This window comes from Serinus canaria, chromosome 2 (genome assembly GCF_022539315.1).
Source record: "Serinus canaria isolate serCan28SL12 chromosome 2, serCan2020, whole genome shotgun sequence".
Taxonomy (NCBI): domain Eukaryota; kingdom Metazoa; phylum Chordata; class Aves; order Passeriformes; family Fringillidae; genus Serinus; species Serinus canaria.
Window position 1 is genome coordinate 34,168,100 of NC_066315.1, and position 17,428 is coordinate 34,185,527.

Here is a 17,428-nt window from a genome sequence, read left to right on the forward strand (position 1 = left end):
CCAAAACATCCTTGCCAATTATTTCTGTGACCAGAAAGCATACATTTAAGTGTACAATGAATAACTATGAGCAAATAGCCTACTGCAGTGGGAACCAACATTGCTAGTGTCACCGAAAGTTCATGGTAATTCCATGGATTTCTCATAAAAATTCTGCTTCACACTTTGTCCCGTGTGAGACTTGCAGTCTGTATTTCATGGAAACAGTTTTATGAGAGCACTTCTTATGGTAAGAGCTTTGCATTCCCATATACTGTGACAGTTTCCTTGATAAAAAAAGTGAATTATTAATATTGTGTGAATTTTGGGTTAACACTAAAGCACATTTATGCATTTGTCAGACTTCTTCCTTCTGTGCCCATGGTTGCACACAGCAGGGACAATGTTCCTACAGCTGATACTCATTGCTGATCTAAAAACATATCAAGTCATTCAAAATGAAATATTCTTCCTTCATATAAAGAGCAGGAAATAAAAGCTCAGAGCATTGAAACACAAACCAGTCAAATAACAGCAGCCACGCAAGTCTTTAGTCTAGAAGCTGCATCAGGACTCTCTCAGCTGAGAGCTGGTACGGGTGGCACAGTGCACTGGCTCTGCAAACTCCAGCCACCAATGTCAGACACTGAACCATCCAGACACACCAAGTCAGGGTCTTTGCTCTCTTGCTTGTGTTGGTGGGTGGAGAGAGGGGACTCAGAGGACAGAAAGCGGTTTTCAGCCTTTGCAAGAAGTCCACTGAGATGAATTTCTTACGTTTTCAAAAGTACTTTTACCATTCATGTCCACAAAGATGATGTAGATGCAACTAAAGAAAACCCAGAGGGGTTTAATAGAGCACTGTGCAGTGCTACAGACACTGGCACTTAGACAGCAAGTGCCATTCCAGTGTTTGGATTAAGCATTTAAGTACTACAAGCACTAGGTTCACCTCAGTGAAGGCCAGAGCACGTGGGTATAAGCACAGGCAGTTGAGCTTTTGCTCTTCTCCCAGTTAATATTCCTGATCCTCATTTCTGGGTGAGGAGGGGCAGTTCTGTGCTCAAAGCCAACTGCATGCTCGGAACTTTGCTGTCACTGGTGGGAGCTGATTGAGATGGTTATGCTTTGTCAAACAGGCACTTGCCAGGGCTGACAGAGGCCTCCATCCCTCTTCATGATCACAGCAGAGCCATGCAAATAGCAACTGGGACTTACCACGGCCCTGGCCCTGTGCCAGGCGGGGCGGGGGCTCAGGGCTGTCCCACTGGCCGCTGCCAGCCCTGCACAGCGCGTCCCGCGGGCTCTGGCTGCTGCTGTCAGCATCCTCCTCTTCCCATGACACCAGTCAGAGCAGGATTTGGCCAGAACAATGTCTTCTGGAGAAACCACCCTTCCTTTTCTCTTTTCCAGTCCTCTCCTAGCTCAGATCAAGTATCAAGCGCTAAATAATGAGCTGTTAGGATGTGTTGCTGCCCAGAAGAACTGATTTTCTATTGTCTCTGGCTGAAGCAAGGCTCAGCTAATGAATAAGCACCAAGAGAATTTCAAAAATGCACCTCATGTAATGATGTGAACACAGATTCAAACACAAAAAGCAGCATGTTTTTTTATCATTAATTTTAGGCACAAGGCACTTGAAAGCTCTAGAGAAAATAAATTAGGCAAAAAAAACCCCACAAAACACTTTTCCGTGTTTGTTTGCTTCACTTGAAGAGTAGCTTTCAGACCACACTTTCAGACCTCCACTGCTATACCAAAGGAGGGAACATTTAAGCATCCAAGGTATGGGAAGGTGTTTCTGGACATCCTCTCCCCTCTCTCCCAGTCAAATGGCAACTGTAGCTTGCACAGTCACAGAGACAGCCTGAAAAGATCCTTCCCCCCCTGCTATTTTGGAGGGTGGTGCTTCAAACAGGATGAACCCACACACAGTTACACATCCAGCACCCCAGTGTTTTAAATGACATGGTAGATAGGTCAATTCCAACACTTCACACCAACTGCAGTTCCCATTTCAGTGTTCTCAGTGTAAGCTCATACTGATTTTTAAGTGACTGAAAATGTATCCCATTACAAGGTTTGGATTCGCTTTGAAAAGCATGCAAACACTCCTACTGCCAAAACATAAATCTGAATGCATTGTATTTTGGTATATAATGATTTTGGCTGAGCTAACCTATATGGGAAATCACCCTAAAATGTTGGAGGTTAAGCTAGAATAATAAAGGTACAAAGTAAACATAAAGTTTTATATTTAAAGTGCTATTAGTATGACATTAGTGCTACATCTTCTTTTTCACTGTCAGCAAAATGGAGAACTATTTACACATGAGATCTGCTCTCCATTTTGGGCTACTAGAGAAACAGAAGTAACATACTCAGGTTAAAAAAAAAAAAAAAGTCCTCCAGAGCCAATACTGGGGTTGGTGGAGCAGCTGGATTCTATCTGGCCTTAGGAGCAACTGTGTGCCATTTTCTTTCTTGATATATCTGTGTCTTGATACTGGTATAGCAAAGAACAGTCTTTAAAGCACTGTAAATCCTAATCCAAAGTTTATAAACCCGCTTGCACACCTATATAAGCAGATATGTTACAACTTATTTAATGTATAAATGCAAACAAAACATACAAGTAATAAGATAAATAAATTAAAAAAAAAATCCACCACTTCCAATTACTTGTGGAACAGCAACTAATCACAAAAACATGCATGTAAAGAACTGATTCTGGAAAAAAACAGTCAACTGATACCACGGCATGTGTTCTGTAGAGCAGGGCTTTCTGAGAACGCTGCAGAGGTGCTAAAGCAAATTGTTATAATGTCACTGCACAATGTGCTGTTGAGGTTTTATGGTCACACTGCGCCAATAGTCTCGGGAAGTTATTTTGCATTCTTATATAAACTTTTTCCCCCAATCCTGTTTTCCACAAAAAAGGGCTTTCAATAATGTACGATCTTGTGTTTATACACAGTACAGGAAAAACATGATAAACCCAAGAACACGATCTCTACTTTAAACATATTTAAAAACTAGATTTCTACAACTTCATGTAAACGAGAATAAGCTGTTAAACACTCACCAAGAAAGAACATAACCTTCCTGTAATTAAATGGCAGTGTTCTGCATGGCACTTTTTAAAAATCATGAAAATAAAAAAAGTAAATAAATAAATCCATCCAGCAGACCCCTCCCGATTTGAGGCTTAACCTGCAAAGTAATGTAACAGTAATAAAACCTATGCCAGCTGGAATCCTTTCTTTTTCTGGCTTTGGCATGAGAAGCAAGAGCAGGTATATGTTTGAAGAAAAACAAAGTAGGACATTTTCCACCTTTAGTCACAGGATGTTAATTGAACTCTGGCAAATGTTTAAAGATATTCGCAAAATGTTCAAAAAAGAATTAAAACCAGTTGGGGCTGAGAAAAAGAAACAATCCATCCTTCCTCCCCTCCCTTCTCTCCCCTCAAACATCTGTTCCAAACTTATACTCCAAAAACCACACCGAGGAACAGTCATAATTAATGTTATTTTGGCTTTTTAGTTGCTAGGCCTGCTTTCCGAGGTTAGAAATACAAAAATACAAGTTCAGGGCACTATTACTGTACTTAAGGACTCTCCTGATGCATGTAAGAAAATTGCAGCTTTTCTTTTCTCTTCTTTACCCCATTTGATAAAGAAAGAGAAGAAAAAAAATAGAAACGGTACCAGGAAACAGTTCCATGTTGAAGATAAAGGATTACAATAAAAAGTACCTACATAAATGAACTACACTTTATGAAGCTATGAAAATACATTTGAGACATGTTTTATACATGCTTTACAGCTGTACAAAAGCTATCCAGCCACTTAGAGTGCGGGCCATAAAACTGCTAACGCTCACGGTCCCTCCGCACCCCAACTGCCGCGCCGTGCCTCCAGCAGCGTGCAAATCCTGCCGGGATGCACTCAGCTCCCACCAGGCTCCCCCTCCCCAGGCATTGCTATCACTGTGCAGGTACTGCCTGCACTACACCTGATTCCAGCAGGATCTGGCCGGGCAGATGTGCTCCTGTGAATGGGCTGCAGCATGCAGCATGCACGTCAGCCCCGGTGCAGCGCACGGAGGACCAGGGTGCGGAAGAGCTGTAGAGGTGCAAGACAGCTCAGTGCTTTTTCAGCAGCTTTGGGCTGAGGAAATGTCATGTTTATGAGGCCCAAGAGGGCTGCAAACCCCTGACCAGCAACACGGGAGGCAATGGCAAATTCTCTACTTCAATGCACTGAAGGGCCGGGAGGATTCAATCTGCATGAACATCCACTGACCACTTCTCCCTGCCTGCCTCTGGAGATCTGACCATCTAGATTTAAGAAACACCGTCAGCATGATTTGGGAGCTAGCCCCAAGACTCAGAATTACCAGTAAGGGCTAAAATGGCTGTCAACTACTGAGCAAGAATGAAGGCTTTTGTCAGTTTAACTACACAAAAAATCTACAGGAAAGATCTGTTGTGTTTTTCATTAATCCTACTTTGTGTTTCTCAGAAAGAAATTAACCCAAGCGTAAGAACACATTTGGTGGGGAGTCATCTCCTCTCTCATATTTAAAAACAAGGATTCTGATAAAATAAAGTGTGCAGTGTGCCTGTTACATTGTCACAAACCTTTCTTTGAGGCTGTCACTGTTTCAATCAGGTCTACAAAATGTATGCTAGCAGGTGTGAGTTGTTTCAGGTGACATATCACTGGGCTGAAATCAAAGCAGTTTTCAAATTGCTACTTTCCATTGCTCCTTGGCTTCTTGAATCCTCTGACATTAGAGGTAGAAATGCTCAGAAATTGTTGTGAATGGCACTGCCATCAAAGTAGTTTTCAAATTGCTACTTTCCATTGCTCCTTGGCTTCTTGAATCCTTTGACATTGGAGGCAGAAATGCTCCGAGACTGTTGTGAATGGCACTGCCTGACAATATATGGAAAAACCTTTCAAGAGGGAGACTGTGCTAGCAAGGACGAAGCACCAGCCTTTATCTTCACCAAGAATTAGGGTGGTATCTTCCACCTGCCAGCCACAAGCACTAAAAAGACAAGAGGATCTTGTGGTTTCAGGGATCAGCAAATGTTTCATGGCTTTTAGCTCACTTGGAAATACACAAAAGCTACAAAGAACTCTGTTTTTCCTAAAATGTCACATACTTTTGAGAATCTTGTACTGGCTAACATCAACTCATGATACACCATTTCCCCTGTGAAGTAAACCTCTCTGGGTTATAAGTCATGGAGTGTGAAGTGGTATGTTAGTCCTTGCTTTTTATTACTTCTGATTTGCTTTGGCCACAATGCAAGGAAAACTCAAACATTTGCTTAAGTTTCATCATCTTCAGCACACTGAAGTGCCGCCTAAATGAGTCTGGCCTTTTTTCTGCTAAACCCTAACACTGCTATCACTGTGCAGACATGCAGCACCAGGGGACATGGAGAAATTTTTTCAGTCCTTGAGGTACTGCAGTGGTACAGATAAATCCCCTTTAATGTTGCAGTGTACTATACATATATGTATATGCATTACATATACACACACCTAAATTTAAATAAACACCTAAAAGCTCCATGTGGCCACTACTGTTTCTAACTTGGAGAAAAACCATTTGTGTTTTCAGCTAGGAATTTTCAAGATAATTAGCAGATTGCTTACAAAGTTAAATAGTAAATAAATAAATAAAAATCCTTCCACCAATTGGCCCTTGCAGTATAAACTCACAAACATGAATGCCATCATTGTTACCCAGAGCTGCTGAAGTAACTTTTTGAGTGTCACACGATTCCTACATTAAACCAGTTATGCCACAAGCTGTGAAAGGCAGACACAATGTGCTTTCTACAAAATGCATAATTTTTTACACATTTGGAGAAAGATAGGTCTGTGTGTGTCAGGTGTGCTTGTATACAAAAATCCCTATCCTATCACCAATTAACACAGAGATAATAGTTACTTTTAAGCTTATTGTACATTTTTTTTTTCCTTGACACTGTTAAAAATGGTTTGCCAGGGTAGGCTGCTACGATGGGGATTATAAAATAGTTCCTGTGCTTGGAAGTACTTTAAATCTACAAGCCATGTTTCTATTGCTGCTTTGTAGCTCAAACCCCAAAACTAGTGATGATTTTATGAGTTGCTGTAGTCTAGACAACTCGGTTACTTTTCAATTAAATTGTTCCTTGGGGAGACTACTGTGAAAATGCCCATACAATTAATTACAGGTATGTGCAATTAAAATACAATTCTACAGCACAGTAGCTTTACAATTGCTGCTGCAGTTTATGTCTGTATCAAACAGGAATGCTCTGAAGGGGCTGGGAAGACAAAGTACAACACGCAGGAGATTACATGTAAAGCTACCTGTAGTGAATGAGATGAAATAAAAGGTAGTGGTAAATTTTTGTGTGCCTTTTCCTCTGGTCAGATTCAGAATTCTACTAGAAAGCACAAAATCTGACAACTGAGCTAATCTTCCCAGAAGATATTTTTATAGCAAACTGGGCTCAACACATTTTTACTGCCAAGTTAAAGAGCAAATCAGAAATTTAACAGAGTTATAATGAAAATGCACCCATAAAGCAGGAAAATGAAGAAAAACAGAAAATGCAGCAATAAGCTGAGAGGAATCATGATTAAAAAAAGGTCAACATGTATTTCCCCTCACAGCAAAGCCTCATTTTCCCCCATTGGTTATTTTCTCATTAGTCTTGCTTTCCTCTATATACACTTAAAAAAAAGTCCTTTTAACTCTAAAAGCAATTTAAATGGTTAGAAGCAACACTTTAAAATAATATAATTCTGTGAATATAGTATAGGCCTTTTTGTATTTAAGTTATAAGTTAGTTTAACATGGAATTAAACAATGGACTGAGCAGGGGAGGTTATCATAGCACATGTCTTTATGCAAACCATAGAAAAGATTAGATCCAGTAGAATCTCCATAATTTTGCTCCATCTTCAAAAGTTTACAGGCTTGGATCAGTGGAAATACCAAACCTCTGAGAAATTAAGACACTTATGGGTCATGTCAGCTTGTTTTGCACAGCCCTGCAGAAATCCTCCAGGATCTGTACCCCAAAGCTACAGGGCTATGAAAGAACTGTAGTCAGGGACTTGCAGCCCTGTGGTCCTTGCAGCCTTAACCAACACTCCTCATTCACCTGGTCCACGTGCACTGAAACAGGTGGACTTTGAGGGGTGCCAAACACCCTGTAAAACAAACCAGATCACTTTTGTAAGGCAAACAGGGCTGGGGTTTGCGAGTCCTTACGACTCTGGGTTTGCCTGGGAGATAAAAAAAAGACACCAGGGCCTCCCTTGTAAGAGACACGGCCATCAAAGTGGGCCACCTTCCATCCTGCCTCCCTTTAGGGTTCAGCCAAACTGCAGAGCAGGTACCCAGGTACTAATTGCACAGCTACAGGTCAAAAAGTGTGCAGCTTTGCCCAAGTTAATGTCTTGGTCTTCAGGATTATTTCAAGCTGTTTGGTTTGGAGCTACAAGTTAGTCTGAGATGCGACAACACTATTGCTGCTCCTACAATATGGAATTATTTCTGCTGTGCAGATCCTCCAAGCCTAAGTCTCAGTATGTTCTGGGAATATAAATCTTCTGGTTTGGTTTAGTCACTGAGTAACCAAGTTATGACACAGTCTTGTCTCTCTAAGGAAGCCAGGCAGTCACCTGACAGCTGATGATTGCTAGGAAAGAAAAAAAAATCAGCTTCTGAGGCATTTAGCTGAGCACAATGATGAACACTTGAACATTTTTTCACTTTGGATTACTGAAGAAAGAGCTAAATATGTACAAGTTTACAACCTGGCTCCCTGGAGTTGGAATGTGACATCTAGCTCTGAAAAAACATCTTTTAGCTGTGGGAACAAATCCCACCTGTTCTAAGAAAACCCCTACAGGAAATAATTGTCCTTTTACTTACAAATTTTCATTGTTTTAGAAACCTTCTATTATAGCTCTATTCCTTAAGGTAGAAACTGGAAACTACTGCAGATTTCTCTTATTATTCATCATCACCTCAGCCAAAAGCTCATGTTAAAATCTCATACCATATCTAAGCACACACATATACTATGATTAAGTCACACATTGATCAACTGTTTTGCACAATGTCATTCATTATTTTTTTTCATTATTTTGTACAAGAACACCCATAAGGCTCTGTTGGACTAGGTGCCTCACACTGCTAAATGCTGGGCAATTATTTGTACAATATTAGTTAGCATGCAGGATTAATATATGGCCCCAAACCTGCAATTGGATGGAACCATTTTGGCTCCAATAAAGAAAGTTCTCTTACTATCTCCACAGAAATGTGAAAACCCTGTAACAGTGAAGCACTTCAGAAGGAAATGTTGTCAGGGATGACAATTCAGTTCCCACAAGATATTTTAACATAGATTTTTTCCTACCTTGCAGGTCTGAAATATCAAATGTATTCAAACATTCATTATGCTGGAGAACTGAATGAGGTCTTCATTTTGTGAAGTATGCCTTACTTATTTGCCCATAGTGTTTATCCAAGAGTGAGTCCATATATTTAATTTTTAATAAAAACATGGCATAAAAGTTCTTCAGTCTCTGAACAGGCAATTAAACAAGTAGAAAGTTCTGAACAAGTAATGAGATGGTTCCTCAGACATCTGAAAGTCTGTTTTTCCAAGCTGCAACAGAGCTTGCTTGATTTGTGCTTTACTGTGCTAGACACCCTGTAAGTCAAACACACAAAAACTTAACACTTCTCAACAATTTAATACAACAGCCCTGGGATTTGATTTAATATTTCTACTTTTCATTATTTTTTTCAATTACATCTGCATGATACTAGGCCACTTTAACATGAAGTGTAATAATTAAATTCAAGCATTTACAGTACGCTAACACAGGTGAAGAATTTTTGAAGTGAATGGCTAAAGCTGGGTTTTCGTGACTACATAAATTCTTGAGCTTGCAACTCTGCAAGTGGTGAATACCCCACTCCAGTCTGACAAAGCACTTGCTATGTGCTCCAAGTCAGGCAGCATTTACCTCCCCAGTATTAGGTGCTAAGCATTCATCATGTGCTTGAAGCCCATGTGACCTCAATTTGGAGCGTGATTTTCAAAATGCCATCAATGTGTACTTGTTCCCACTTGTTTGTCCTCCCAAGTCTAATTTCAAGCTCCCTTAAGATCTAGTAAAGGAATATTTTGCAATCCACTTTGCTTATAAAAATTAGCCCACCACAAAAGAGCAGTGTCTCTCTAGCTGTAGCAATATTGAGTAAATCTTCATTGCCCAAAGAGAAAGCTGTTGCAGATTATCAGCTGAGTAGCAGATTGAATGGTTCAGAGTCTACTCTGATTCAGCCTAACATGGAGTTCAGAAATGCCACCTGCTGACAGCAGGCAGATTCTGCTATAAATAGCAGTTCTGCAACAAATTCAGCTGAATTCAGCTGCGTATTAATAGCACATCCATCAACACAAAAAAGCTTTGAGCACCTAACTCCTCCTCCTGTAAGTCTTCAATTAATTTGGGGGGGGAAAAACCCCTGTTATTTTACATTTCTGCTGTTCACTCTAAACTCACAGAGTAGTTCAGCTGAGCAGATCTCTTTTTCTTGCTGGATTCTGTTTAGTGTGCAGAGTTCCAGCACTCTGTGCAACAGCTGTCTGTGCCATATGATTACTTCATTGTTGAAAGCCTGACATATGGAAACTCTACTGAAATGTTAGCTGCTTTGATACCTATGAAGAGGAATGAGCTTTTACATTACAACAACGCATTTTTTCAACAACTTAAAGTAAAAATAATTAAACACACGTTTAGAATCTAAACCATACTAGTTTCCAGCATATGCCTGTTACTCTGTTTCAGTGCCCAATTCCAAAGGCTGGTTACTATTGTGGTTTTGGTTGCTATTACCAGCAAACAATGGGTGGTTTTCTTTCAGCTTTTGCATTCTTGGAAAAGAAAAGGGAACAGATTCAAGAGGAGGCCCGTGGGATTCCTTCATGAGTTATCCATGAAGGCAAACTGTATACAGCAGAATTACAGGAATGGTATTTCATATCATGGAGATAACAGTACATGAGATAAGGGAAAAGTCCCTAACTGCCACACACTATTTCACTTCCCAAAATCAAAGCTTCCATAACAAACAGCTCCTTAGTGGACCAGAAGAAAGGTGGATCCTTACGGATCAATTTCTGAGTCCCAGCTGCCTTTGGTAGGTAGAGAAAGGGGCTATTTTGCTGTAATATACAGACTTTCCTCCCCTGTAAATTAGTCACCCGTAGAGGGAACAATGATGCCCTAAATTATTTCATCAGCAGCATGAACACTTGTTAACACAGAAGGAAGCTGTAACTTTTTGGTCACTGTTTTTGCCAGTAGTAGCATTTGAATCCTGAACAAAGTCCATCTGAATTGGAGAAGATACTAAAAAGTCTTGGTCACTGTTTTGCCAGTAGTAGCATTTGAATCCTGAACAAAATCCATCTGAATTGGAGAAGATACTAAGAGTCTGAGTTTTTAGGATTTATTAATTTTATTGAGTAAAAATTTATATTTACCTTTTAGAAAATATTCAGTCTTAGAAGATATTCCCTAATGATGTAAATGGGATAAGATTCTTGTTACCTAAACCTGAATCAAACAAAAATATATTTAAAATTATTGCAGACATTTAAGAATGCAATCACTCTAGGTATAAAAAGTACTCTGAACTACACCATGCTCTGAAAATAAGATACTAGGGGAAGACTGATTTTTTTTTTCTTTTGATTGAAAATTACTTGAATTTCACTTTCTGTTGCAGAATGACACATTATATTAGGTTGTGTTTCACCACTAGTATGATTTATTCGACAAAAATTGGTCCATTTCACATAGTGTGTTCTGACTGAAATAGTGCAGCTTTAGGACTACTGACAAAGCTACAAAGCAAGCATGATTTCAGTTTTAGTATATGTTCTATATGTCTACAAAAGCACTCCTTTATTATAAATCTGCCACAGCATCTTTCAGATAGTATCCTCAGATGGCAAATGCAGTAATTTCTACATCAACAGTAATAATTTGATAGCCTCAGTAGTATTTTTTCAAGTCTCACAACATTACTTTGATGAATTTTTAGGCATATTTCATTAAAATATCACTCTTTAGATGTTAGACTTCTTAAAGGTTAAGGCAAATCCTACAAAGCTTTTTTTTTTTTTTTTTACTCCAGATTAAAATGATTTATTACTTTCAAGTTTTGCCAGAAAGGAAAAAAAAACCCAGAATTGTAAAGTTAGGTATTTTCTGTGGGTAGAAAACAGGGTCACATTAATAGATATTGAGACTGGTCTGGTGGAAATTTCAAGGAAGTCTGGCATATTTATGAAAGGTAAAAACTTTCAAATGCAATCAATCAAAAATGACTGAACAAATATGACTCCCAAGAAAGGCATTTATCCCAATTAATAAGACAAACCAATAGTTAGTCACCTACTCAAATGACAGCTGTAAATCAAAATGGGACTTGCCAATTCTCTCATGGGGTCAGCCTATGACCACCCATGAAAAGTGCACTCTTTCATCTCCTTCTCAAGTGGAAGGGCTGAGAAATGGCCACAGCTGTTCCAGGCAACCACAGCATCCTCAAGACTTCATGCCAGGACTGGCTGCCATCCACTGCTCCAAATGATCAGGCAGTAAATAGGTCTATAAACCTATTAAAACTGCATAAATGTTATAACTTGTAATCTGTATAAAATAAAAAATAAACAGGAAAGGATGTCTGAGAGCCAGCTTCTTCACAGCAAAATTAAATGCTAAGTATGAGGTTTTCAAGTACTCCAGCTTTTCTTTTTCTTTCTTTTTTTTTTTTTTTTTCTGCAGAGGAAGGTGGAAGGGCACAAAACTTGGGGTTGAACTATTAAAAAGCCAGTTGGCGGTATTAAACTCTTACTTCAGGATTTATAGGAAGGCAAAAAATTCACTCCAGGCTGAAATTTACTATTCCAGCCCTGGAATAGCTGAAAAAAAAAAAAAAAGGTCATAAATATAAAGAAAAATAATAAACACAAAACAGTGGTTTCAGATGATTTTTGGCATTTCTTCAATGCAGAAGTGGCTTTATTTTCTTTTTTCTTTTTTTTTAATGAGATTCATCACTATGAATTACTTTTCTAACTAAAATTTGCAACAGGTTATTTTACTAATTAATTCCCAATAAGTTACTATCACTGGATCTCTTTTAAAGCTTTTCAGTATGAAGAGATATCATAGCTTTCAAAGGAATGTCACTCCTCTGACTTACACTCAAAAGCCAGGAAGTTAGGAGTGGAAATTTCATCTGTGAGCCACACAGATGTACGAAAACATTCAAAAAATTAACAACGTATGTTAAGGATGCAATGCCAGCCCCATTTTTATCCATAACTAGACTTCATTAGTTTTGTGGGTTTAAAATTGACATTTAAAAATAAAAGCAACATAAGTTTTTGTGACTTAATTGACTGCTCCTTAAATAAAGAGATATTTCAGTATTTGCAGACTGCTAACATCTTTCCAAAATAAGCTGTGTGCTGGTGCTACTTTGCTCTGTTTCCCTCTCACCCTAAGGAGCCTTTATTCCTGATGGAAGCCATTTCTTTTGCTAAATCCTGCCTGTGAACTCTAACAAGACCATTTAAGCCCTACTAAACAAAGTCTCCTGGGAGACACTATTGTTAAAATAAAAACCGGAGCAAATTTTTAAAGTGAACTTTCTGCAACCATTAGAGGATGCAGGTCTTAAGAAGAAGAGAAAACTTGTTATAGGAGAGGGAACAAAAAGCCATATGTAAGCAGAGAGGATATGCCAGCCACCCTGAGGGAACAGAGGGGAGGTATAGAAAATTAACTACTGCATTTCTAATCCCCACCAAAAGCACAAACGGGCCATTTCAGGGGACTAACACATACGGAAGTTGAAGACAAATACATGTCTACCTCATTACCTGAGAAGAGCCTTAAAGAGCACGCTTCTTTGCTGAATGTTTCTGCTTCTCTAGGAATAACCTCCTTCACCAAGAAGCAGGAGGTGCTTTCATGTGCACGTGCAGCATTTGCAGCATGGACGTGGGTCAGTCTGGATGCTGCTCAGCTCTGCCTGAGAACGAGGCCCCATGGTCCTTTGGCACAGGTTTTTACTGCAAAACTTAACAAACACTCTCTGCAGCCAAAACACCTTGAACTGCTTCTTATCACGTTTCACAAGCTGAGTGGGTTTGAGTCTGGTCACTACACAGATGAGAGATCATTAGATGCAATTGCACTCTGCTGAAAACTTACAGCAGTAGCTTAAAACCATTGGGAAGTGGCGAGACATCGCCAATTGGTGGGGACGTGCACCAAGGTGACTGGGATCCAGTCAGCTCCTGGCTTCTCCCAAGCCCTGGGAAAGCCAAGATGAGCAGCTTATCAAAAGGGAGGACAGTACATGGAAAAGGGGACTCAAAAGGTTAGTGTGGTTTTCGCTTTCTACGTTGAATGAGAATGATGAGAAGCCATATGTGACAGACACTCTCTGCTGAAGAACATGTGTTCCATGCCACCTCACCAGCCTGTAGGGCATGATTCCTCTCTGGCATCGGAAGTGGAACCACCTTGGGCAGTGACAGTAATGCCAGGCACACTGCTGAGCCCTCATGAACTATCCAACAACTGAGACAGGAGATAATAAAAGGGAACCAGCCATCCCGAGAATTTCATGAATCAAGTAGGTCAAAGCAATCCCATTTTATTTTTGACCAAGCATAGGTCTAAAGGAGGATGAGGACAAGGATTTCATTTGGATTATAACAAATTCGGGGCATAAGGCAACCTAAGGGAAAAAAGGCTCTTGGTTTTCTCCATTACCACAACATACATGTTTACCTGCATTCAAAGACAAATTACCAAGAGCTTTCTCGGAGTACAAATCAAACAGGATTGCATGGAAGGAACACAGCAATACTCTTCATTCTCACTGGATGCAGTGGAGGGTATGCCTGTAGGGCTTGAAAGATGTGTAGGCACTGAGAAGGTGAAATGTAGGACAGTTTGCATACTGTAAATTGCTTCCCTGAAACAAATCTTGCCTAACTACCCTTGGTTACACCACCTTGCTAGTCAATTGCCATGTATACTTGCACTTGAGGGAAAAAGATTGGCACTGGCCAATAAAAGACACATGAGCTGCATATTGAAAGTTAGTCTGCAACCCCTACTGGGCTGCCTCTCCAGGCACTGCACCCACAGAAACTCAGCCATGGCATGACTCTGACCACCTCTTTTTCCTAAGTTAGAAAAAATCCTACACCAAGTAAACTCTGGGGAAAAAAACTGTGGTTATCAGAAAAAGCTCAATACTTACTGTATGTCCAGAAAAACTTTTAAGATGAGAAAAATGGAATTTCTGGGCTGAGGCTGCTGAAATGCAATGCAGTTATTAGTAAATTTTTAAAGAAGTCTTAAAGAAAGAATATGTGGTTTTTGCTACTAGGACGTTACAAACCCTAGCTTTGGAATAGGGGTCCAAAAGGGAACTTGGAACAGAGGGTGCAGAAAGTGGAAGCTGGTATTATTTATAACCTGGCAGGCAGGACTCGCAGAAATGCAGCCATAACAAGCTGATTCTCTTAACTACAGGTAAAACAACATTCTGAGTAACTTAAAAAGTTTGGAAAATATACAAATAATGGAAGTATTTTGGTAGACAGATGCTGAGTTTTTTTCTTTAGTATTTGATGGAACATGCTTCAAAGAGTACATCACTAGCCAATATTGCTGAGGGACGTGCAAAGTTATACTACCTGACCACATCATGAATTAGCCTTCTCAGGGGGAGCTGTACAAAAAGTAAACAAAAGAAAGAAGAAACTCTTTGCCATCTGCTGCAGCATGTCAAGGAAATGAATCTGTTTGTTTCAAACAGGAGATAATTAAGAAAATCTAAAATTTTCTGAATTATATTAGGGCTTTATCATTTAGCTTTTCTTGACGTGCTTCCTTTTTTCATAACCAGGGACATACTGAACAACCACTTCATTTCACAACTTGCAGACAGAACAATCCAAGGACTGCTACAATTTTTTCATTTAATCATTAATACTAAGACAAGAAACACCTATACAAAAAACATGTGGTGTAAGAGTTTTTCAGGGCAGTGATGCTCAAGTGATTTCCTGCTAAGGAGAATATACTGAACCTGTTTATTACAGAATAGACTAGCCCTATCTTATGCATTTAGCTTTTTAGAAGAAAACCCTTGTATTTAGTCTGAAGTGTACCAGAATTATCTGACAAGATCTCTACTTAAATTAAATCAGACTGACTTAGGCCAAGAGATCTGGTTCAGGATAGCAAGAAATTTTCAGCTACTCTAATCAGTGCAAAAAGATTCCCAGAACTTTTATACCCTGGGAAACCACTGGAATATTAGCTTTTGAAGGAAATATAGATCCCTTTTTTCCTTTATTTCTTTTCATGAATATAGTTTCCTGACAAAAGTCATTTCTACATGATGACAGCAGCAGAACATTCCTCCCTGACTACTTACTATGAATTTCACTTTCCCCCCACCAAAAAAAAAGGGGGAGGGCAATGGGGTAGGGGGAAGATACTGACCACTTCTTTTAAATCTTTAACTGTACCATAGGCAGAGCTCTCCTACTGATACATAAGGGGTCTTTTGCACATTTGGCATTTCTCGTAAGGTTAGTTTCCTCACACAATTTCAGCTGCAACATTTAAAGTTAGCGTCCTCTACTTTAGCAAAGAATTTGGAAACAAATGCCCAAACACATTTTAGGGACTGCAGACCAAATGTAAAATAGCACAAAGCTTTTCTGTTTAATTTTTCGGGGCTCTTCTTACCAATGCCTCAGTGTGTGTCCTGTTCTCCAAATGCCACAGAGCAAAGCTGCTCCCTTTATTTGGGATGAATTAAAGAGCAGGTGCTTACCTGTAGGAGTACTACTGCGAAATGAAGAGGAGGGAGTGATTGGAGGGGTGACTGGAGGAGTAAGGCTTCCACTGCTGTGGCGAGGTGGAGTGGATACATTCCCACGGGACACTGTGCTTGACAAAGTCAAAGAGAGTTTTGGCTGGATCTTTTTCTTCAAGGACTCCTGCTCGCGTCGAGCTGCATCAGTCATAAATCTAGAACAAGGACAATCATGAGGATGAGAGCTTTGAACCACTGTCCACCAGCAAGCTTTAAGGCAAAGTATTTTTTGCCCTCAGTGACCCAATGGAGTTTCAAACTCAGCCACAGCAAGTTCCTCTGCAACACATGAATTTACAGAATACAAACTTCTCCATCAACAGCTTTATGTGTTCAACATCTGGGCCATTTCCTTCTGATTTCAATAAAACTTACATTAGATACTTGCATCATGTGTAAACACACAAGATTTTTAAACTCCAACCAGAGCTGATCATTACAAACAATAATGTAATGATTGTACTCAGTTCTTTACAGTAACTACATTCAATCATTTTGTGAAAAGTAGCTGAGAAAAATGTTAGCAGCAAGTGACCTTCAATCTGAAGGTCAAGGGACAGAATTAACAACTTTGTGTAGATACATAATTTTCAATAGGATAATCATATTCTTTTACTAAGGGTTTTAGACAACTTTGCCAGGCATAAAATATGTCTAATTAAATTGCAATTCCTCAAACTGGAGTTCCCAGCTCTTGAAGACCAGAGGAGGTCTTTCTGTAGAGCTCTGACCAGGCTGCTGAAGGCCTGATGCAACTCAAGATTCATCTCTGTGGGGTGCTGAGAGGGAACCCCACCAGCATGATGCAAGGTGTGCACCACACACAGTGCTGTAATTCCAGCAGTGCAACTTTCTGCATGGGATATTCCATCTGGAATAAAAAGTGCTTTTTCCCGTTTCATTCTGATTACTTTTATAAAGTAACAATTGAAGTGAAAAAGACCACTTTTCTTCCAAGTATACACAAAGAGTTACACCAGAAGACCTGATGCTGCTTTATGCTGACATTCAAAGCATTGCTTTGTATTAACTCTCACTTGAAAAGACTGGGCTTCCCCCACAACAGGATCTATGCAAGTCAGACTTCATGACTTACCATTCAAGAGACATTTTAATCAATCCTCTTTCTCCTCCACTACATATGGATATGTATTAATAATTATGGATATCTTGAAGGATTCCTAAGGCAGCCTAAAGTAAATCACCTTGTCAGTACAGCCCTCTGTCCTTGAGGCTGAAGTACAAACTAGCCTTGCCTGTGAATAAAAAAACCATGCACTAACTCATCATACAGAATAAAAGTTAAGTTACACCCAGGCATTTGTTTGACCATAGTCTCAAACCACTATGGCACAAAATTATAAGTACCATTAGAGCAATAAAGATGCATCCTGTCTGTCCATGCCATGAAGCCATT

At 39.6% G+C, this 17,428-nt stretch overlaps 1 protein-coding gene across 1 annotated transcript in view; it reads right to left on the reverse strand.

The window, feature by feature from the left end:
• Nucleotides 1-17,428, reverse strand: part of JAZF1 (JAZF zinc finger 1) — a 187,649-nt gene that overhangs the window by 14,045 nt on the left and 156,176 nt on the right. Inside the window, exon 3 of the mRNA XM_030234730.2 lies at nt 15,970-16,166. Within this exon, the coding sequence (XP_030090590.1) occupies nt 15,970-16,166 (197 nt within the window). The remainder of the gene's footprint in view (nt 1-15,969; nt 16,167-17,428) is intronic.